This window comes from Hyla sarda, chromosome 1 (genome assembly GCF_029499605.1).
Source record: "Hyla sarda isolate aHylSar1 chromosome 1, aHylSar1.hap1, whole genome shotgun sequence".
Classification (NCBI taxonomy): domain Eukaryota; kingdom Metazoa; phylum Chordata; class Amphibia; order Anura; family Hylidae; genus Hyla; species Hyla sarda.
In genome coordinates this window covers 218,901,304-218,924,319 of record NC_079189.1, presented here as the reverse complement: position 1 = coordinate 218,924,319, position 23,016 = coordinate 218,901,304, and the positions used below count along the sequence as shown (strand labels likewise).

The window sequence follows — 23,016 nt, the reverse complement described above, 5'->3', positions numbered from 1 at the left end:
TTAGAAAATTGTAAGACTTTTTCTCATAAAGATAGATAGATAATTTTTTTCTGCAAATTAAGCTTTATTAATATCGAACCAACAAGGTTCTTTAGGTAGCTGTACTTTTACGACCCATATCATGCTATAGGGTTCCTTTCTTCGGTATTACGTAGAGAAGCTTATTAGTTGGCTTTAAGCTTCAGGAGCTATGAAGTATGTATTTTGTGAGTGTGTTGGGGGGGAGGGGTATGGATGGGGGGGGGTTGGAAATAGCAGAGAAAAGCGTAAGGATAGTTTTGCTAATGCGTTCAGATAGGCAAAACATTCTGGGGGGAGGGGCACCAGCCAGGGGAAGTTTTTTTTTCTTTTCTCCTATATGAATGAAAGTGAAAATAGGATACCAGTATGGAATGTGAGAGGAATGAATGGCAAAAAAGAGATGTGCAACTTTTGATTAATAAACAGACATCTACGAGCAATAGTATGTCTGGTAGAGACTCATATATGTAAAGAATCGGGCCATCTTATGTCAAGACGGTGGGCAGGAGTAGAACTCCACTCTACTTACTCTAGATATACCTCTAGATATATCAGTATATATTTATAATAAATCATTAATTAAAATAAATAATAAAGAAATTGATGTGATGGGAAGAGAAGGATTTAATTCTTGCTTTTTTGTATATTCCGCCACCTTTTAACTTAAACGTGTTATGAAAATTAATTACATTTTTGGAATTTTTTTGGGAATTTTTAATATTGTTATGGATCTAACAAGAGATAGACGAGGCAAGACGGGAGGTATAGGTACTTCTCCACTTTATAAATTTTGTGAGGAGGTGGGATGGAGAGATGGATGGAGGAGTCTATATCCCAATAGGGCCATATTCTCATGTTATTCCACATCCTATTTAGTAGCCTCAAAAATAGATATGGTACAGGTGAATAATTATCTGCATAATAATAACATATCCGACAATTGCCCACTCGTATGTACTATTAAATTTAAAGAAAAGGAGGAAAATAACTGGAATATTAAAATACAGAATATTAATTCACATTGGTTAACCATAGACAAAATTATGGTGGGAGTAGAAGAAGAGTTGAGGGGAACAACAAACATATTCAATGTATGGGATACCCTTAAGGTATTTTTAAAGGGGGATATTGATAAAGAGAAAAGTGAAGTATAAATGTCAACTGGGGGGGGGGGGGGGGGGGGAGTATAGAAAAGAGATAAAGGAGAGAGAGCAGGAAAATTTTGAGAGACTGAAGGTCACTCAAGATAAATATGGAGAGTGGAATATATAGGTACATTTTTATCCAGTATCGTTAAAGCACAAAAAGAGAAGGGAGAAATTACCAGTTAGTAAATTCCAGAAATTTTCAGAAATTATACTGTACGGAAAGTAATGTAAGTGGTAATGTGATTGAGGAATATTTGGGAAATTGAAATTTCCAGTACTCAATAGGAATCGACCGATATCGTTTTATTAGGGCCGATACAGATACCGATAATCGGTGGAGGTTAGGGCCGATATTCCGGTATAAGTTATCGGCTATTTATCCCCCCTCGACACCGCTGCAGAACATTGATTTAAAGCTGGTGCTTTAAATCAATGCACTGCAGTGGCTTTTGCGGTGCCATAGGCCACCGCCGCCACCACCCGCTTCTCTCCCCCTACCTGTCAGGGTGGTCCGGGCCATCCATCCTTCCTTCCTGTAGTGTCTGGTGGCATTCCGGGTGGAGGGTGAACCGGTCCAGGCTGTCCTTCTCCGGGGGTCCTCTTCTCCACTCTGGGCAGGCTCCGGCCTAGTACGCTGCATAGACACCGCTGCGCAGTGATGCCCGTGCGCAGCGACGCCCCTGTCGTCACGGCGTAGCGGAGTCTATGCAGCGTACTAGGCCGGAGCCTGCCCGGAGTGGAGAAGAGGACCCCTGGAGAAGGACAGCCCGGACCGGTTCACCCTCCACCCGGAATGCCGCCGGACACTACAGGAAGGAAGGATGGATGGCCCGGACCACCCCCATTACGGGTAAGTTAAATTTTTTTTTTATTAACTCGGAGGGTGGGGGAGGTATGCGGTATGGGCAAAAATCCATACCGGTATACCGTCCAGCGCTACGGTGGGGGGTGCGACGCGGTGCGGTGGGTCGGTCGCTGGTGCGGTACGGCAGGTCGGGCGGTCGCGGTGCGGTGGGGGAGGTGCGGGGGGCGGGGCATTATCGGCTTATCGGCTTACCGATAATGCCCAAAATCCTGATTATCGGCCGATAATATCGGCCATATCGATAATCAGTCGATCCCTAGTACTGAATACAGAAGACCATGATAATCTTAATTCCCCAATTGCTATACAGGATCTGGAAGGAGCATTGTCAACGTTATCAGGGAACACTACACTGGGCTCTGATGGGATCCCATTTCAATCATATAGGAAACTCTGAAAAACAATATGGCGTATGTTTATAGAAGTTATAGATGAATCCTGGATGGAGGCTGTTACTGTTTTAATATTGAAAAAAGGTAAAAATCCACAATTCATGGACTCATATCACCCAATATATTTACTAAATACAGACTTTAAGATCTACTCAAAAATAATAGCCGTCAGATTGGCTAAATGTATAACAAAAGTAGTAGGAGTGGAACAAAATGGAATTTATTTGGGGCTGGGGGTTCTTATTGAGGGTAACAGAACAATTTAAATCCTTTGAAAAATGGGTTAGTAACATGTATTTTCAACCCACAGCAAGGGTCAGTGTGACTGGGTCATTTATACTTAGACTGAGTAGAGAAACAAGAGAAGGCTGCCCACTCTCACCACTTTTATTCCTTTTTTGCAACCTCTTGCTATAAGTTTTAGGACATTGGAAGCATTTGAAGGCTGTGGTATAAACGGAGAACAGGAAAAGTTTCTAATGTATGCAGACGATGTTCTATTGTTTATTAGGGATCTGGTAAATATAACTAAGCAAGTAATTGAATGTATCAAAGAATTCAGGGTTTTATCTAGCTTTTTTATTAATTGGTCAAATTCTGCCCTTCTTCCAATAGGGGAGGTGACAGGAATTGACCTAAATTAACAAAGTTGTAGAGATAGAGTATTTGGGTATTAAAATTTCGGCAAATATCAAACCTATGATCAATAAAGTTGAGAGTAAAGTTAAGATCTGGACAAGGCTTTATTTATCAATGGGAGATTGAGTTACCCTGGTAAAATGTGTTTTCCTTCCATTCATTTTGCATTATATAAAAGAGTGGCACCAATTTGGATTCCGGATAAATAATTGTAATTAATAGAGTATTAGACTAATGATCTGATTTGGGGGTGTGCTCATGTAAGAATGAAACAGAACTCTGCCAAAGGGAAGAAGGAGGGTTGTGAATTCCTAATTTTCATACATATTATAGAGGAATGATACTTTTTTTGTGTAATGTTCATTATTAATGGTGGTAAAAGGAATATGTTGTTGTAAAATGAAAAAAAAAAAAAAGGGGGGTATTCCAGAGGAAGTTCTTTTTATTTTTTTTATATCAAACGGAGCAAATCCCCATAGCAAGCTCTGGGCAGTTCCAGACATGTACAGAGGTGTCAGCAGAGAGCACTGTGGTCAGACTGAAAAAAAATTTAAAAAAGAAAAGGACTTCCTCTGTAGCATACAGCAGCTGATAAATACAGGATTAAGATTTTTAGATAGAAGTAATTTACAAATCTGGCACCAGATGATAAAAAAAAATTTTTTCCACTGAAGTACCCCTTTAAGTAAACTGTACAATGGGTGTACAGACTGATGAGCAACTACATAAAATGCTGTAAAAGAATCTGTTATCTAATAAGATAAATATGTGAACTTACTTCTCATTTCTGGTTCATAACTGAGAGAACTAGGCTTGTGGACACGGTACTGTTTTAACAAGCGTTTATCCCATGCTGCACAATTCAAAGGATTACCAAGACGGAGGAATTCTCTGAGAGCAAAATAAAAGAAAGGAACCATTCATAATCTTATAATCTTTTTGTTATTTATTTGTTTTGTTTTGATACTTTTGTAACATCTTAAAGGGGTACACTGCTGCTCAGCGTTTGGAACAAACTGTTCCGAATGCTGTAGTCGGCGCCGGGAGCTTTTGACGTCATAGCCCCTCCCCCTCAAAGCAAGTCTATGGGAGCCATCATGCCCCCTTCCATAGACTTGTATTGAGGGGGTGGGGCGTGATGTCATGAGGGGGCGGTGCTGACAAGTTACGGGCTCCCGGCACCGGCTCCAGCATTCAGAACAGTTTGCTCAGCAAACGCTGAGCAGCGGAGTACCCTTTTAATGTTTACTGAAAGAGGAAAATCTGGCAGCAGTCAGGAAAATGTTAAACATAATATTACATATCAGTATTTTATAGATTTCTGTTCTGGCACATTGAAGAACGGGTCCCAAACAGAGGACGTCCCTCTATTTTGTTAACAATAGGACAAATGAACAGTTGTTCTAGTAATGAAAAAAAACACTTTAAGCAACTTCCCTTTAAATAACATAAAATCCAGAGTTAGTTACGTTATGAGTAATAACTGAAGTACACACCGCAATACCATGGGCTCCAGTGCTTGAGAAGCCAGTCTTTCAAACATGCGCTGAAGTGGAGGGTGTAATGCATGGTCTTCATCAGCCAGGGCGGCGCTACATCTGTGTAATAGACGGGCATGCAGCCCTCCTTCACACATAACCTGCTGATTCCTCTCCGTGTGTACTAAAGACTGCAAGATGTTTGCGACAGCCAACTGGAGATCCAAGGCATGCTGCAGACAGAAAGAAGTAAAAAGCAAAGAAATGACAATGTAAAACAAATCATTAAAGCACAGCGTGAATCGGTTATGTGTCATAAAGTCTTACTGAAAAGTTTAGAAATCTATAATAAAATAAGATAAGTAACATAAGATTTAAGAACTATCGCAGGACTGAGAAGTAGATACGAATAAACCAAGAAGGCAGTGGTTGTTATCACTAATTATATATCACGCATTGTGGTAAAGGAGAACATGTATGTAATACGTACAGAATGGCTTATCCTATCCTGCTACAGTGCTGTAAATGATAGATGTTCATAGTCACACGTAAATTTTATTAATCGATTAATTGGGAAAAAAACATAATGGAGAACATGACAATTTGTAAGTTAGATTAGAAAAGGAGATAATTAGGGATCTGTACCAAAGGGGGAGGGGTTCAGACCAGAGGGATATTTTGTGTAAGTCATGGATTGTGTGTTGAGAGAGAGTTTGTAGGGTAGGCTAGAGGCGGAGTTTAGCAAAGGAGAGGGGTAGCTTTTTGTTGTAATTAAATATATATAAGCAATTATCTTAAATATAGTGTTTTGTTGTTGTTGTTTTTGTTCCTCCAGTAGCCTATTTAGTGAAGAGGGGATCAGCACACATAATCTTCCACCGCCTGCATCTCATTTCCGCAACTATTGCGAGTCTGATCTGCTGCATGGAGTCTGACAACCGGGGACTCACGCCAGCTGCAGAAAGGATCTGCAGGAAGCAGAAGATTGTGTTCTGGGCCCACCATGCGGAGGAGCACAGTTGTATATATACATAGTGATAATCGCGTGTATGTGTGAACTTTAGAAATTGGCTGACCAACTAATGGACCAACTATTTTCATAATCGATTAGTTGCTGATCAGAAGATTAATTGTGTCAGCCATAATCATTAATTATTGTAAGATCTCTTTTATTTAAATGAATTAAAGGGAAATTGACAGCCGGTTCACCCACACTAAACCCAATACACAGGGTTATAGTGCAGGTGAACTATATGCATATTTAGAGATGGGCGGCATACGGCAGCAGAGAGACATCTCACCTTTATTGGGCAAAGTATCAGATATGCAACAGAATCTACAACGGGACCACAAATCTGTGTGAGTAATCGATTATTTTACTCCCCCCCCCCCACTATTACCCTATGTATTGGGTTTAGTGCGGGTAAACTGGCTGTCAGTTTCCCTTAAAATTTTCCTTTTAAAAACAGCAAAGAAATGGTCAAAATGCTAAAAAGGCTGAACAATCATCTGAAAATGTCATATGTTGTTTTTGCCTGTAAAACAGATATAAAAAAATCACAAAAAACCGTATGCACACAGCCTGAGGGTACAGCATTTCTGCAACACCATAGGCAGTGGGAAATGAAAATCAGATTGTACAGATTTTGGTATGGAGTTGTGGCAGATTTTCTCCTGCCATTTGGGTGCAAAAAAACTCACATGCATTGCTCACATGTCCTCATGACACCAGGAAGGCTGAGGCTGCACTACTCACATGTCCTCATGACACCAGGAAGGCTGAGGCTGCACTACTCACATGTCCTCATGACACCAGGAAGGCTAAGGCTGCACTACTCACATGTCCTCATGACACCAGGAAGGCTGAGGCTGCACTACTCACATTTCTTCATGACACCAGGAAGGCTACGGCTGCACTACTCACATGTCCTCATGACACACCAGGAAGGCTAAGGCTGCACTACTCACATGTCCTCATGACACCAGGAAGGCTAAGGCTGCACTACTCACATGTCCTCATGACACCAGGAAGGCTAAGGCTGCACTACTAACATGTCGTCATGACACCAGGAAGGCTGAGGCTGCACTACTCACATTTCTTCATGACACCAGGAAGGCTACGGCTGCACTACTCACATGTCCTCATGACACACCTTGAAGGCTGAAGTTGCACTATTCACATGTCTTCATGACACCATATAGGCTAAGGCTGCACTACTCACATGTCCTCATGACACCAGGAAGGCTAAGGCTGCACTACTCACATGTCCGAATGACACCAGGACGGCTAAGGCTGCACTACTTGTATGTCCTCATGACACCTTGAAGGCTGAAGTTGCACTATTCACATGTCTTCATGACACCATATAGGCTAAGGCTGCACTACTCACATGTCCTCATGACACCAGGAAGGCTGAAGTTGCATTAATCACATGTCCTCATGACAACAGGAAGGCTAAGGCTGCACTACTCACATGTCCTCATGACAACAGGAAGGCTAAGGCTGCACTACTCACATGTCCTCATAGCACCATATAGGCTAAGGCTGAACTACTCAGATGTCCTCATGACACCATATAGGCTAAGGCTCCACTATTCACATGTCCTCATAGCACCATATAGGCTAAGGCTGAACTACTCACATGTCCTCATGACACCATATAGGCTAAGGCTGCACTACTCACATGTCCTCATGACACCATATAGGCTAAGGCTGCACTACTCACATGTCCTCATGACACCAGAAAGGCTAAGGCTGCACTACTCACATGTCCTCATGACACCAGGAAGGCTAAGGCTGCACTACTCACATGTCCTCATGACACCATATAGGCTAAGGCTGCACTACTCACATGTCCTCATGACACCAGGAAGGCTAAGGCTGCACTACTCACATGTCCTCATGACACCAGGAAGGCTAAGGCTGCACTACTCACATGTCTTCATGACACCATATAGGCTAAGGCTGCACTACTCACATGTCCTCATGACACATTTTCTGTTTTGTCCTATTCAATCTTGTTTCCAAATCACCATTCCATTAATCTTCATATCCTCCTTTGTTCAAATGTTGTATTAATGTAAAGATATTGATGTGGATCAGGAGTCCTATCCACATAAAATTACTACAACAGAGATTAGCAATGCTACCATAAAGGATAGAGGAGGCTTATGAGATCTATAAAAAAAAAAGCATAAAATATCTGAAACTTAACATTTTTATGTGCACTGAAGGGCCTTATATAACCTTGTTCTATCAATAACATCCATGAATTGAGCACGTTCTAAAGCAGAATAGCGAAAACGGAATAAAACATCAAATGTTCAAGATATATATGGGGCATAGATCTCTCGAAGATGTTGGTCTAAATAAACGTCTATAACGGTGCCCAGGATTTATGTGGAGGTGTGCGCCTCTACATAAATCCCTGTGCTTCTCCACAATTTCATTGATAAGTTACCCCTAGACAATACAAAAAAGGATAAAAAATGATTGGAATTAAACATGCCAGTTTGAGATACATACTTCAGGTTGGGAATCTGAATCCACAGATGCCAAAAGATCAAGCATAGAAAGCATGGCACCTGGGTGTATAATAACTGCATCTGAGTTTAAAAAGGAGGCCGGTCCTCCGTGAGGTTTTTGATCGCTGATGTTCTTTGGAGGCATCAGGGAAGATGAGGACACTGTATGGTAGACATGCCTGCAACAGAAAAGAAGCGTAAATGTGAAGAATCAAATTGAGGCACTTTATAGCCTGATTCTTTATCCAACTCTTGATATAGTTCTGACAATTACCGTCTGCTCCCGCAGTGTGTTTTCTACTCCCGACTGTTCCCACAATGTGTCTCCAATCCTGGAGCATTCTGAAAGGTGCCTTCTGCCTAGTTATAATGTGATAGTGGTCCAGGCAGCTTAATACTTTTCCCAGCTTTTCCAGGCTCCTAAATGGCACATTTGCTTAGAACTGCAACAAACATGGCTGCCAGTAATTTACAGGGACTAACATATGAGTTCTGAAGAATGCCTGTGCATACATTGATACTACTTTATGCAGATTTGCCATTTAGGATCATGAAAAGCTTGGTAAGAATGTCTGCTTATAGCTGTATCACGTTATGCACAGACACACTTCATAACTCATATAAAAATAGTCTCTGTATTGGCTAGTAATAGTGGCCAGATGGCCATGTGGTTGCTGTACTAAGCAGATGTGCCATTCAGGAGCCTGGGAAAGCTGTGTTTGATAGAAACTGTAATTACTCGTGACCCTGTAATCATTACAGAGTCTGACTGTAAGCAGATATGCCATTCATGAGCATGGGAAAGCTGGGTGTGACATTCTCACTTAAATTTTCTATGCTCCTAAATGGTATATCTGCACTCGCAGGTACATAAGAAAAATCACAGGGTACTGGGCGGAACTTACTTTGAACAGGGCACTAGTGATGAGCACTAAGACGGCTGTGTGGTCCTACTAACGTGAGTTCTCCTATTCCTGTCCCTTAGGGTGACTGAGCACCTTGGCCATACTGCAAATGCGATAAACATGTATAGTGCTTTAAGATAAAAATACCTCATACAGGAGGATGTGAGATTGGGATGTGTTATAATAAGGCACAACATACTCACCATGCTCAGCCAGCGCCAGCACTCCGGTCTACCCCAATGCCTGTGTTAACCTGCTCTGAATTTCCCCTCTTCTGATCACATGTCAAACACATTGGAGCCAATCACTGAGGCTGCAGAGGATTCTGTACTTCATCAGCAGAGCAGGGAGAGCACGTCATCATGGGAAATGAATATTGGGGTGGACCAGAGGGTCAGAGCTGGGCTCTGCAAGGTAAGCATGCTCTTTTTCAGCATTTTTTAAAATGACTTACACTACAGACCAATGTAATGCCTGACCTCACCAACAGACCATGGGGATGCCTGGGCCTCACTATCCATGGTGGAAGTCCAAGCAAATGGTAAAAATATAGTTTAATCTACCCTTCATTTGTCTCCTACAATAAATATAAAATGAGTCAATAATGTTGCTAAACCAGAGATTGTTGTAGCCAGGGTAGGGACTGTGCATCTTACAACTTACTGTCTCCCAAGCGGAGCTTCACTAACAATTAGAGGGACACGGCACTGGTGTGAACCCCCCCCCCCCCCCCCCCCCCCCAGTTTGAGAAGGACTGTTTTTTTTCTTTTTTTGGTATTTTACACCAATATCGGATACACATTTGCATATTATAAAACCAATATTTAAGCAATGTAGTCCATACGTATACAGTAAATGTAATAATTCCAGTAAGAGATGTAGTGCCGTACAATGGACAGAGTATTTTAATAAGATATAACTTACTACATTACTCAATCTAAAGCAGCGTTAGCCCTAAAATCTCATTCTAGTACAATAGTATTCACGCATTAACAACACACAGTATAAGCTACAGCCCACAACATTAATAATATAAATCCCAGCATCGCAGAGGCAGCCATCCTAGGAAAAATAAGGTCTGTCTAAAAATAAAAGGAGCTTAAATTTTTAATTGAATGAAAATCAGCTGCATTATTCAGCAGCGTCTTTGAATCTGTGTTTTCGCTTTTCTCCAGGCATTTCAGAGATTTTTAATGAGGCGTTGTAAAAACAAAAAAGAGAAACAAAACACATTAATAGCCGAGAATTTCAGTTTTTCAGGAAGGAGAAATTAGAACGGCATAATGAAGATTGTGTCGAGACATTAAAAGACAGAGTTCAAAGCAAAGAAGAGTTAAAAAGTAAAGTAGATGTGCATTGGATCTAAGCGGCTACATTTGGGTAAGGGATCATGCGCAGGACAAAGCTGTACCGCAGTATGCACAGAACACTTTATTTGCCACAGTAGGGCACCGCTATATGGGACTGCATTAATGGGATATTCAAACTTCTAACACTAATACCCTACCCAAGGATTGCGGTCAACTATCAGACCCCTTGCAATGTTAAGAACAGTCTCACCTCAGAATAGAGCGGCGAGTTGCGCATGCGTGCCACATCTCCATTCATTGTCTGATAATAGCCAAGCACTGAACTTTGTTATCTCCAGCAGCTCTATAGATTATAAATAAAGCTGTGGCTCACATACGTGACTTAAAGGGGTTATCCAGGAAAAAACTTTTTTTTATATATATCAACTGGCTCCAGAAAGTTAAACAGATTTGTAAATTACTTCTATTAAAAAATCTTAATCCTTTCAGTACTTATGAGCTTTTGAAGTTTAGGTTGTTCTTTTCTGTCTAAGTGCTCTCTGATGACACGTGTCTCGGGAACCGCCCAGTTTAGAAGCAAATCCCCATAGTAAACCTCTTCTAAACTGGGCGTTTCCCGAGACACGTGTCATCAGAGATTACTTAGACAGAAAAGAACAACCTTAACTTCAGAAGCTAATTAGTACTGAAAGGATTAAGATTTTTTAATAGAAGTAATTTACAAATCTGTTTAACTTTCTGGAACCAGTGGATATATAAAAAAAAAAGTTTTTTCCTGGAATACCCCTTTAATGCTCAATTCCAAGGTGAGACTTTGCTGCCTGTACTTGAGAACGCAGGGGGTCCCAGTGGTCAAGTGGATGGTCTTTTCGAGTTTTCTTTTTTTTTTTTTGAGATTTGGCTGTATATGTTGCAGCATATGTTTCATTTTGGGATGCTAAAAACAACGCAATGACATTATCTGGACACTTTCAGCACCATCAAGTCATAAAAGTCACCTGCTCATAATACAAACAGAAAACCTACTGGATAGATCAGTACCTTTTCCTGGATAGAGCAGGGGTGCCCCAAGGTGAGGGGAGAGTTGTCTCATTTGTCAAGCAAGGCGGGATCTGTTCTGCACGACTACAGAGGTAGCAGGCATATGCAGGATAGGAAAGTTAGAAAGACAAGTGAAAAAGTTGGGTTAGTTGGAAAGTAAGCAGAAAACAGAATTAAACAGAAAAGTCATGATGCAAAGGACAAATGAATGTAGCAGAATTGAGACAAACATGCTGAATTCTTCTGCCAGTACTGTAGGAGGAATTCTAAAATAGAAGGTTATTCAGAATTAGTGCTACCCCAATCTCTCTTATGTCTGTGACTATGCAGCAAAGATGTTACCTTAGATCACTTCTCAAACCCGGCACACCTGCCCAGCCAAGGCAGAGATTGGGCCGTTGAATATGACTGTCAATTTTGGAAAAGAAACATGTGATGACTATCTAATCGTACTTAAAAAGTACCTATCATCAACTAAACTGTTCCTAATTCCCCCCCCCCCCCCCAATCTATCCCTGCCTTTACTTATACTGCTTGCTTCTTCTGCTGTGTGCGCGGGAGGAAGGGGGAGTGGCCCGGCAGGCGCGACGTCATCTGCAGCCTGTCCGGGCTCACTTCCACTCCTTTCCCTGCGATCCCTCTCATGAGATGTGTGTGGGTGTATATATGTATAAAATAGGAATAGAGCAGCACCTCCAAAACAGCAAGTGAAGTAAATATAGTGCAGGCTGGTCGCTGGGACCCCGGTGCCGGGTTCAAAGGGATGCAGAAACAAAAGGACGACCGCAGCACTCCAATGTATCAAAAAGAATAAGTGACTTTTTTTCCATGAACAGGCAAGTGCGTTGTTTCGGTGTTCTCACAACACCATTCTCAAGCTTCTTGAGAATGGTGTTGTGAGAACACTGAAACGTTGCACTTGCCTGTTCATGGAATATAAGTCACTTTTTATTTTTGATACTTTGGTGTGCTGCGGTCATCCTTTTGTTTATGTTTATATATATATATATATATATATATATATATATATATACACACACACACACACACACACACACACACACACACATTCATACACACATATATATATACATATATATACACAGTACAGACCAAAAGTTTGGACACACCTTCTCATTCAGAGCTTTCTTTATTTTCATGACTATGAAAATTGTAGATTCACATTGAAGGCATCAAAACTATGAATTAACACATGTGGAATTGTAGACATAACAAAAAATTGTGAAACAACTGAAAATGTCATATTCTAGGTTCTTCAAAGTAGCCACCTTTTGCTTTGATTACTGCTTTGCACACTTTTTGCATTCTCTTGTTGAGATTCAAGAGGTAGTTACCTGAAATGGTTTTCACTTCACAGGTGTGCTGGTGTGGAGGAGGAGGTGTGATGGTGTGTGGGGGGGGGGGGGGGGGTGACACTGTTGGGGATTTATTCAAAATTGAAGGCATACTGAATCACCATGGCTACCACAGCATCTTGCAGCGGCATGCTATTCCATCCGGTTTGCGTTTAGTTGGACCATCATTTATTTTTCAACAGGACAATGACCCCAAACACACCTCCAGGCTGTGTAAGGGCTATTAGACCAAGAAGGAGAGTGATGGGGTGCTGCGCCAGATGACCTGGCCTCCACAGTCACCGGACCTGGTTTGGGGTGAGCTGCACCGCAGCGTGAAGGCAAAAGGGCCAACAAATGTTAAGCATGTCTGGGAACTCCTTCAAGACTGTTGGAAGACCATTTCAGGTGACTACCTCTTGAAGCTCATCAAGAGAATGCCAAGAGTGTGCAAAGCAATAATCAAAGCAATAATCAAAGCAAAAAGGTGGCTAGAACCTAGAATATGACATATTTTCACACGTTTTTGTTATGTATATAATTCCACACGTGTTAATTCATATTTTTGATGCCTTCAGTGTGAATCTACAATTTTCATAGTCATGAAAATAAAGAAAACTCTGAATGAGAAGGTGTGTCCAAACTTTTGGTCTGTACTGTGTATATATATATATATATATGTATATATATATATATACACACACACACACAAGACCTCGCTTAGCCGAGGCAGACCCAGTATTTACTATTAGCAGAGCAGTGCTCCACTGACTCGGGACACGCCCTGCTTAAGTACGAGCATAGTACTCACTCCCACCTGTCTGATTGACAGGTGGGGAGTTGCGCTGAGTTCGTATGTGTCCTGGCTGCAGTGTGATTTTGGACTCATGCCAAGAGTCTGAAATCAATAGAAATGCTTGTGGCCAGGACTGCTAGGGAGACCCTTAGTGGTGAAGTTTTTACAGTTAAAATACACATGAAAGGAGGCAGAATTTTTTTTATAAAAAGCAATTAGAAAGTTATTCATTAGGGATTTAACTTTAGTATAAAAAAAAGTTTTGATGAGAGGTACTCTTAAGGAAAACTGCCACTGTGTGTATATATATATCTATCTATATGCAAAAAAAATGTCGCAGCACTCTCCAGAATAGTGGAGAAAATCCAAAAAAGTTTATTGGCTCAATGCATAGCAACGTTTCTGTCCTCTCGCAGGACCATTTTCAAGCTTGAAAATGGTCCTGTGAGAGGACAGAAACATTGCTATGCATTGAGCCAATAAACCTTTTTTTGGATTTTTTCACTATTTTGGAGAGTGCTGCGACATCTTTTTTTGTATGCATCTAATGGACTTTGATCGGGTCTAAGGACGCTGGCACCAAACCGGGGACTGGATAAGTAGTGCTGCAAGCCTTTTTGGTTTTATATATATATATATATATATATATATATATATATACACGTACACATATACCAGAGAGTCTTTCTAAGCCTGCATTCACATCTCGTTTTTGCACTACGGTTCCCGTATCCGGTTTCAGTGTAAAAACCGTATGGAACCGTATTGCAAACCGTATGTATAGACATGTCATTGAAAACCGTATGCCAAACGTAGCATCCGGTTGTGTACGTTTTGCACCATTTATGGTTTTATCCGTTTTTTTCCCGTACACAAAACCGTAGTCTACTACGGTTTTATGTCCGGGTGAAAAACTGGATACAACCCATATCGTTTTTTTTTTTTTTTTTAAATGGCGGTCAATGGGAACCGTACAGAACCGTATGTGCGTATGGTTTCATCCGGTTTTCACAATCCGGATTTGCAGCTTGCACATGCGCAGTGCACAACGAAAGTTCTTCCCACAAATAGAACAAGAAGAACTTTATTTAATTAAGGACAAACCTAAAATCATATCCGTTTTTTTTTTTTTTCAAAAAACTTATTAAACCGTATGCAACCGGACATCCGTTTTCAAACTGTATACGGTTTAAAACCGCACAGAGGTAAATACAGTTGTATACGGTTCGGTCCGGTTTTGAGACATACGTTTTTTTTTTACAAAAAACCTGATACGTGAACCGTATTGCAAAAACGAGATGTGAATGCAGCCTAAGAATGAATAAGTTCACAGGTCACAGCTTTATGTCTACCTCGGTAAATCTATTCCTATCCTGCGTAAGCAATGACATAAAGGTGTATGGGATCATATAAATTTCTGCAACTAGTCTGCTGCATGTGAACATACCCATCTGTAGTAGATTTAGATCACTGCTCAATAACATAAACCGAACGAGTCAATACTGGACCTCCACATGGGGAAAGTAAATGGAGGACAGCTAGGAGGTAGGAGACTTTGGGGGAGATTTCTTACAATATGATGTGAAAATGTTGCAAAACTTGACCCAATAGTGCATATAAAATGATTTAGAATACTTTGATATGTTAGGCTAGATTCACACCGGCACTGGCAAATGGGGCAGCCAATCCACTGCACAACAGACTTGAACAAAGCCTGACAGACTCCATTATCTTTAATGTTTTCCGCTTGTGTCGTGTTATTTCGCAGGGTTGTAACAGGACAAAAAATACTGTTTGCAACATTCTATTGTACCATTATTCTAATAGATGATGGAGGCCTCAAACGGAGCCTCCAATGCAGATGTGAACCTAGCCTTAGAGGGTTTACTCTTTCTTAGTCACTTTATGGCGGACATATGTTCCAATAGTTTGTACAAATACATAGATAAATGTAATGCATTTTAAGTGTTTAAATAACAATACTTTTTAGTATGGAAAACACCAATATGTTTTAAATCAACTTCCTAGAGTGAATAATACATAGGTGCATGGCAAGCAATGATTTGGTGAAATTTCTGCCAGAATTCGACACATTTGTTCTTGTGATTTTTAGTAAATTCACAAAAAAAAAGTCTAAAAAGATGTCAAATAAGTAAATAGAAAAATACTAAACTTAGACTTTTGCATGCAGGCCCTCTGCATGTTAAGCAATGAAAAAGTGACTTGTCTGATGTGCAGCAGTCTAAGTGAGGTAAAGCACAGACAGGCAGAACACAATTCTACATATTTCCTCCATAAATGACAAGCTTTACTTTCTTTTTATATATGTTTCAATAAATGCAAAAATACAGGAGAAATAACAACATACCATCACCAGCACTGGCTGGAAAGTCATTTACAGGTCTACATGCCAAAATGGTAATTTTGGGATTTTGGATTTATTAATTCTTTTGTCAATCTTTGCTTTTTTTTAAATATATATAAAGTTCAGTTATCCCCTAAAAACATTTTCCTGTACTAAACATATTTCTAGGGCTCCATTGCACTCAACTGACATCAATGGGGAAAACCGCAACATTTGTAATTTTCATGTTTATACATAATTTTTTTTTATTTTTTATGATAATACTCTGTCATGGCACATGGCAGCACCTCTATGAAGAATCCCTGCAATTGCTTCTTTAACAGAGTAATTACTAGAACATGTCATCACTTTATGATTGGTGCTTGACCTCTGGGACATCCACCAATTATGAGAATGAAGGAAACTTAGTGCTGCACATCCCCTTCTGGTACTTTTGGCCACCCAACTGCTTGTATGGCAAGGGCAACTGTGCGGGGCAAAAGCAGTGAAGGGGACGCAGTGCAACTCATTATCTTAATTTGTATCGTCAATGAGAGTCCTATAGACCAAGCCCAAAACAATCATAAAGTGATGCATTCCTAGTGATATACAATCACCTCATGAGATGGGAATACTAATTTAAGGAAAAAGTGCTGACCCTAAAGTAGCCTTCTAACACACTTCCCAGTACTCCTCAAATAATTGGATAGCAAAACTGTGCTGATGAGACCCAAAAGGATGGAAATGGATCTCACCAAAGATGGTTCTCTGGATAATATGCTTTGGAGAGTGCTTTATAAAGGTTCCCCCACACTGACACTGCTCCCAATACTATGGTGTCATTAAGACATTGTATAGATCCAGTATATTTTAAAAACATAAAAATAAAATACATTTCGTCAAGATCTCAATTTAGGAGAAATTCTAAGAACACAGGAACTGGTTTCATTTTTTACAACAGATGAATCCAGTCCCTATCCAGATATAAATCCATAAACTGATACAAACTGAAGCAGCTTATATAATAGACAAAGCTGCAATGTTAAATACTTCAAGCACTTCAATATGATGTGACAAATGAATAAGAACACGCCGGCAGTGTCTGCAGGTGAGATGTCTGCAGCGTAACACTGCTGGGCATGTCAGCTTATCTTTTCCTTGCCAGACAAACTCCAGGTAATGACAATGTTTATTAAGGAAACGTTTTACTGCACACAATTCCGGACAAAGCATGAGAATGTAGCTTCTAAAACTAGAAATTCCTAGCACTGTAACATCATCCAGATACAATAAAGGAAATAAAAAAATGTCCGCTAATCCAAAAAACTGACAAGATTTAATTTGAGCCTGTTAAGAATGGACGCATGCTAAAAAGGCTCTGCTGGACTCGGGTTTGGAGAAAACAGGAACTAGCTACTTCCATGACTATAGATGTAAAGATGGAGTTCCAGTTACATAGAAATCAATATAAGATGTAAGCTACTCAACCGTGAATTATGTCAGTAACCCACATAAGATAGGAAAGGTCTCTACTCCCAGAAATAAGCTGAACTTGAGGATCATGTTGCTCAGTTTTCTGTATATAGATACAGTGGGGCAAAAAAGTATTTAGTCAGCCACCAAGTATACAAGTTCTCCCACCTAAAAAGATGAGAGGCCTGTAATTTTCCTCATATGTATACCTCAACTATGAGAGACATAATGAGAAAAAAATCCATAAAATCACATGTTTGATTTTTAAAGAATTTATTTGCAAATTACGGTGGAAAATAAGAATTTGGCCAATAACGAAAAGTCATTTCAATACCTTGTTATATACCCTTTGTTGGCAATGACAGAGGCCAAACGTTTTCTGTAAGTCTTCACAAGGTTTTCACACACTGTTGTTGGTATTTTGGCCCATTCCTCCATGCAGATCTCTTCTAGAGAAGTGATGTTTGGGGCTGTCGTTGGGCAACACAGACTTTCAACTCCCCTCCCAAAGGTTTTCTATGGGGTTTAGTTCTGGAGACTGGCTAGGCCACTCCAGGACCTTGAAATGCTTCTTACGAAGCCACTCCTTTGTTGCCTGGGTGGTGTGTTTGGGATCATTGTGATGCTGAAAGACCCAGCCACGTTTCATCTTCAATGACCTTGCTGATGGAAGGAGGTTTTCACTCAAAATCTCATGATACATTGCTCCATTCATTCATTCTTTCATTTACACAGATCAGTCGTCCTGGTCCCTCTGCAGAAAAACAGCCCCAAAGCATGATGTTTCCACCCCAGTAGCTATGGAATTCTTTGGATGCAACTCAGCATTTTTTCTCCTCCAAACACAACGAGTTAAGTTTTTGCCAAAAAGTTCTACTTTGGTTTCATCTGATTATCAGTGGTCTTGTATGTCTTCCATTTTCTAATAATTGCTCCCACAGTTGATTTCTTCACACCAAGCTGCTTGCCTATTGCAGATTCAGTCTTCCCAGCCTGGTGCAGGTCTACAATTTTGTTTCTGGTGTCCTTCAAGAGCTCTTTGGTCTTGGCCATGGTGGAGTTTGAAGTGTGACTGTTTGAGATTGTGGACAGGTGTCTTTTATACCAATAACAAGTTCAAACAGGTGCCATTAATACAGGTAACGAGTGAAGAACGGATGAGACACTTAAAGAAGAAGTTACAGGTCTGTGAGCGCCAGAAATCTTGCTTGTTTGTAGGTGACCAAATACTTATTTTCCACCATAATTTGCAAATAAATTCTTAAAAAAATCAGACAGTGTGATTTTATGGATTTTTTTTCATTATGTCTCTCATAGTTGAGGTATACCTATGATGAAAATTACAGCCCTCTCATCTTTTTAAGTGGGAGAACTTGCGCAATTGGTGGCTGACTAAATACTTTTTTTCTCCACTGTATGGAATCCTATCTCATCATGTATAGCATTTTTAGGTGAAAGGCTAAGGCTAAGTCTTCACTTGGTTTTTTGCACTGCGTTTTTAGGGATTAAAAAAACGCCTGAAAAATGGCCAGTGAAAGTGACGTCATCCTGCGTTTTTTCTTGCGTTTTTTCCGGTGTTTTTTTCATTTGCGTGGAAATTGCACCTTGGCGTTTTTTTTTGGTACCCAAAATTTCTTGGGTACCAAAAAAAAAAAAAGGATGCAACAGTGATGGAATTTTTTTTTTATTAAACGCAATGTATATATTTTATAACCCAATTTTGATTATTTTTTAATAAAGCGTGTGTTTCACTTTTTTTTTAAAATACATTTTTAAATTTTTTTAGGTAGTACTACTACTCCCAGCATGGAACAGACTGTTCCATGCTGGGAGTGATAGCACCCCGGGTGTCAGTCCTGACACTCGATGCGATCGTCCATAATATAGCAGAGAAGCGAGCGGGTCTATACATCGCTCGCCTCTCTGCACTATACTCCGGCCACTGATGTCAACAGAAATTCATATTTCCCACCCAGAGCTGTGATTGGCCGGATGGTTGCAGAGGGTGTCAGTAGTGACATCCACTGTGATGTGTCCTTAAGCAGGCACTACTACTCCCAACACTCTGCTCCATGCTGGTAGCTGTAGTACCTGTATTAAAAGACAGATCACAGCAAGTGTAACTTCTGTCACCCGCTGCGATCTGTCTATTAATGCAGGTACTACAGCTCCCAGCATGAGACAGAGTGTGCTCCATTTTGGGAGTAGTAGTAGCTGCAGTTATGGAAAGATCACAGCGGGTATCACTTCTGACAGCTATTGTGATCCTCCTGTATAATGTATAGTTGCAGCAGCCGCTCTCCTATGGTCCCCTGCACGGCCGTATATATACATGTTCCTATTTCTCAGAGAGAGCTGTGATTGGCTGGAACCATCTGGCCAATCACAGCTCTGTGGGAAATATGAATAAGTGTAAATATACGTCAGGGCAGGGGACCATAGAAGAGCTGCCGCCGCATCTATATATTATACAGAAAGATCACAGAGGGCGATCTGTCTATTAGTACAGGTAGTACTACTCCCATCATGGAACAGTGTGTTCCATGCTAGGAGTAGGAGTACTAACTAAAAAAAATTTAAAAAATTAAGCAAAAAAAGTGAAAAACACACACACAATACATTTTTATAATTGTCGGCTACATTTTTATTTCCCCGCACACATAAATTAATCCCTGTTTAAAAAGTAAATTTTTTTTTCAATAATATACATTTCGTTAGATAAAAATTTTTCCTTCACTACTGTATATTTTTGAAAAAAAAATTAATGGTACCCTACAAAATTTTATTAAAAACTGTTTTCTACATCACATTTTTTGGATCGCTAAAGTCCAAAAAAGATTAAAAACCGCCTGCAAAAACGCCAAAGTTAGAATCCACATAGCATTTTTCTTGGCGTTTTCTCACTCCCATAGTCTTCTATTGGAGCAAAACGCCAAGATTTTGACAAAAAACGCCGGTTTGAGGGAACTACAGCGTTTTTTTCAAAACGCCAAAGAGCGGAAAAAAACGCAGAAAAAGTGCAAAAACGCCAAAAGGATTAAAAAAACGCCAAAGTGAAAAAACGCCAAGTGGAATTCGAAATTTGCGATTTCTCATTGATTTACAGCTAACATCTGGCCGAAGCGTAATTTGACCAAAAAAACGTTATGCGGCAGAATTGGCGCCTAAGTATGAAATGTTCATACACAGTATGAATGTGTGTATAATGTGTAAAAGCATAAAAAAAAAACACATGGTTTATGGCTCAAAACACAGATCAAATAGCAGACTATATTTAAATACTCGATGTACATATAGAGAGCCGGCACCACTCTGTCTCAGCATATGACAACCTTTCAAACAGCCCAGCTATACTTTATATTTTTTGTAATACAAAAGCTGTGTACATTAGTCATGTAGGGGCTGAGAGGTAAGAGAGAGTAAGGAGTGGTGCCAGGCTGTGGTACTTAAGCAGCTCAGCCCCACCTACTTGGCACTTGGCTGAGAAATAAAAACGCAATTTCATAAATTTGGTATCCAAAAGTGTCTGCAACTCTTAGCAGCAAGTGTAGCAGACAGATCCCCATTTAAAGACGCCAGTGAGGGAGAAACGATATAAAATATAAAATGGGTTTTCTAACAATGTATTTTTATTTTGAAAAATGGCCAGGCTAGAATAGAAAGGTGTACTTACCCACAGTGATTCTCCTCTGCTCAGTCCCTACTGATGACAACTTCCTGGTCTCTCTCTTGCCACAAAAAAAGTAGCTGCTCACCGTTCACTGTTTGACTCACTGACTCATCAACGCCCAGCCTAAACCCTCTGACCTAGAAAGCTGAATTTTTTCACAGGTGTTGTTTTTAAGACGTAGACGAGGAATAAGAAATCATTTTTCGAAATTCAACCCTTAAGGGGGTGAAAAAGGGGTTGAAAGTTTGTATGGAAGTCCATCATTTTTTGAAGCTAGAAGCATGAAACTTTGTTTTTAGGATAACAATTAGAGATAAAGAAACACGTGTTTTAACGTTTTCTAAAATTCCACCTCTGAAGGGGTGAAACGAGGGTTCAAAGTTTGTATGAATTAAGATTAGGTTGATTTTAGAATTCGGAAATTTGTACCATCACTCTTAAATAAAAACAACATATGTCTGTATCTGTATTAACATAATAGTAATCCTCCGAAAAATCAATCAAAAACCAAAATAATTTGCACGCGCTGCACCCGGACAGTATATAAGCAGCGCGAGAAGGCGGGCCACCTCATTATAAATGCGACATGCACGCACTGCACCTGGACAGTATATAAGCAGCGCGAGAAGGCGGGCCACCTCATTATAAATGCGACATGCATGCACTGCACCCGGACAGTATATAAGCAGCGCGAGAAGGCGGGCCACCTCATTATAAATGCGACATGCACGCACTGCATCTGGATAGTATATAAGCAGCGCGAGAAGGCGGGTTCCCCCCTTTTTGTTTCTTTATTCGGACTATAATTTACCTTTAGTTTGATATCTATCACAATGAATGTAGAATTGTTGAAAATAGATGGGACTATGGTGCCCCACAATGTTATTCCTGTAATTGGAGATTGTAAAAAGTAGATCTATGTTACCCCAAACTTAACGTCAACGAAGCCGCGGGCAAAAGCTAGTTATACTATAAAATCCACCACTAAAAGATATGAGAACCACAGAACATTACTGAGTAACTTGAACAACTGGATTTAGAGGGTATATTTGTTTGATGGTGTTTTTTGTCTCTTATTTATTACCACAATGGCTTTTATAATTTCCAGATATGTCAAATGTTTTATTGGGTAACCTTTCTGCGGTATTCCTATTCGGTGTCTTGGACGACCATTCCACTTAATTAAACCTATTTGTATTTGCTATTTTTGTGTGTGGAGCACCCACAGGATTTGTGTACTCAGACACCTTCAAGACTGAACGTTACCTTCCAATACCTTACGCATAAAAATATTACAGCATCAGATTTATTACTTCATTGAATAGGGGAGTTATGGAATGCTGCTGGGTATGGATAACCACATTTCTGATAAAATTCTTCTGATGCTTCCCCAGAGTAATATAGAGTATTAAACCTACCTGTCAAAGGAGTCCGTAGTTACTTTATATAGATATACAAAAAGTTTGCTGCAGTGCCTCAGTACAGGGCACACCGAGTCCAACTGCACCAGGTCTTCTTCTAGAAGTCTCTGAAATGGTTGGTTATTTGAAGGGAAGACATTTGATGGTCTGATTTTGCGGCATTCAGCAAAGCAGCCAAGTAACCGAATAGCATCAGCCAGTTTTTCATATTGGATCTCGGTTTTAAAGAAGTGAGAGTTTGCAGGTTCATATCGCATTGCTGCTGTTAAAGTGCAGAAAACAGTGTGCAGAAGTTCAAAGACTTGGTTCTGGTTCACTTTCTCCCAACCATTCCTTGGTGGACAACTAAGAGACTTCTCCATTGCAACTAACAGAGACGTGACATAGACAAATCCGCCAACTTTACGAAAAACAGTCCTCGTCCGGTGACTTTCCCTCAGAACTATTAGTAATGCCTATAAACCATAAAAGTACATGTGAAATTACAAGAACAACAAGGACCTAAAAGATAATGGTAGAAAAGGTCTTCATAATATGTCACATCTAAAATATATATTGTGTTTACTTTTAGAGAGGTTTATTGGTGTCCCAAACTCCACCCTTTCGAAGACAATATAAACATCCCCTCCAAAT

General features: G+C 40.2%; 1 protein-coding gene across 4 annotated transcripts in view; it reads right to left on the bottom strand.

Moving 5' to 3' along the window:
* The window catches only part of WDFY3 (WD repeat and FYVE domain containing 3), a 250,866-nt gene that overhangs the window by 100,814 nt on the left and 127,036 nt on the right, over positions 1-23,016 (bottom strand). For 3 of the 4 annotated variants that reach the window (XM_056568763.1, XM_056568762.1, XM_056568764.1), the window contains 5 exons: positions 22,381-22,838; positions 11,325-11,408; positions 8,070-8,247; positions 4,562-4,776; positions 3,844-3,956 (listed from right to left, as the gene is read on the bottom strand). In XM_056568763.1, coding sequence (XP_056424738.1) covers positions 3,844-3,956; positions 4,562-4,776; positions 8,070-8,247; positions 11,325-11,408; positions 22,381-22,838 — 1,048 coding nt within the window. The remainder of the gene's footprint in view (positions 1-3,843; positions 3,957-4,561; positions 4,777-8,069; positions 8,248-11,324; positions 11,409-22,380; positions 22,839-23,016) is intronic. The other variant, XM_056568765.1, reaches the window with a different exon arrangement.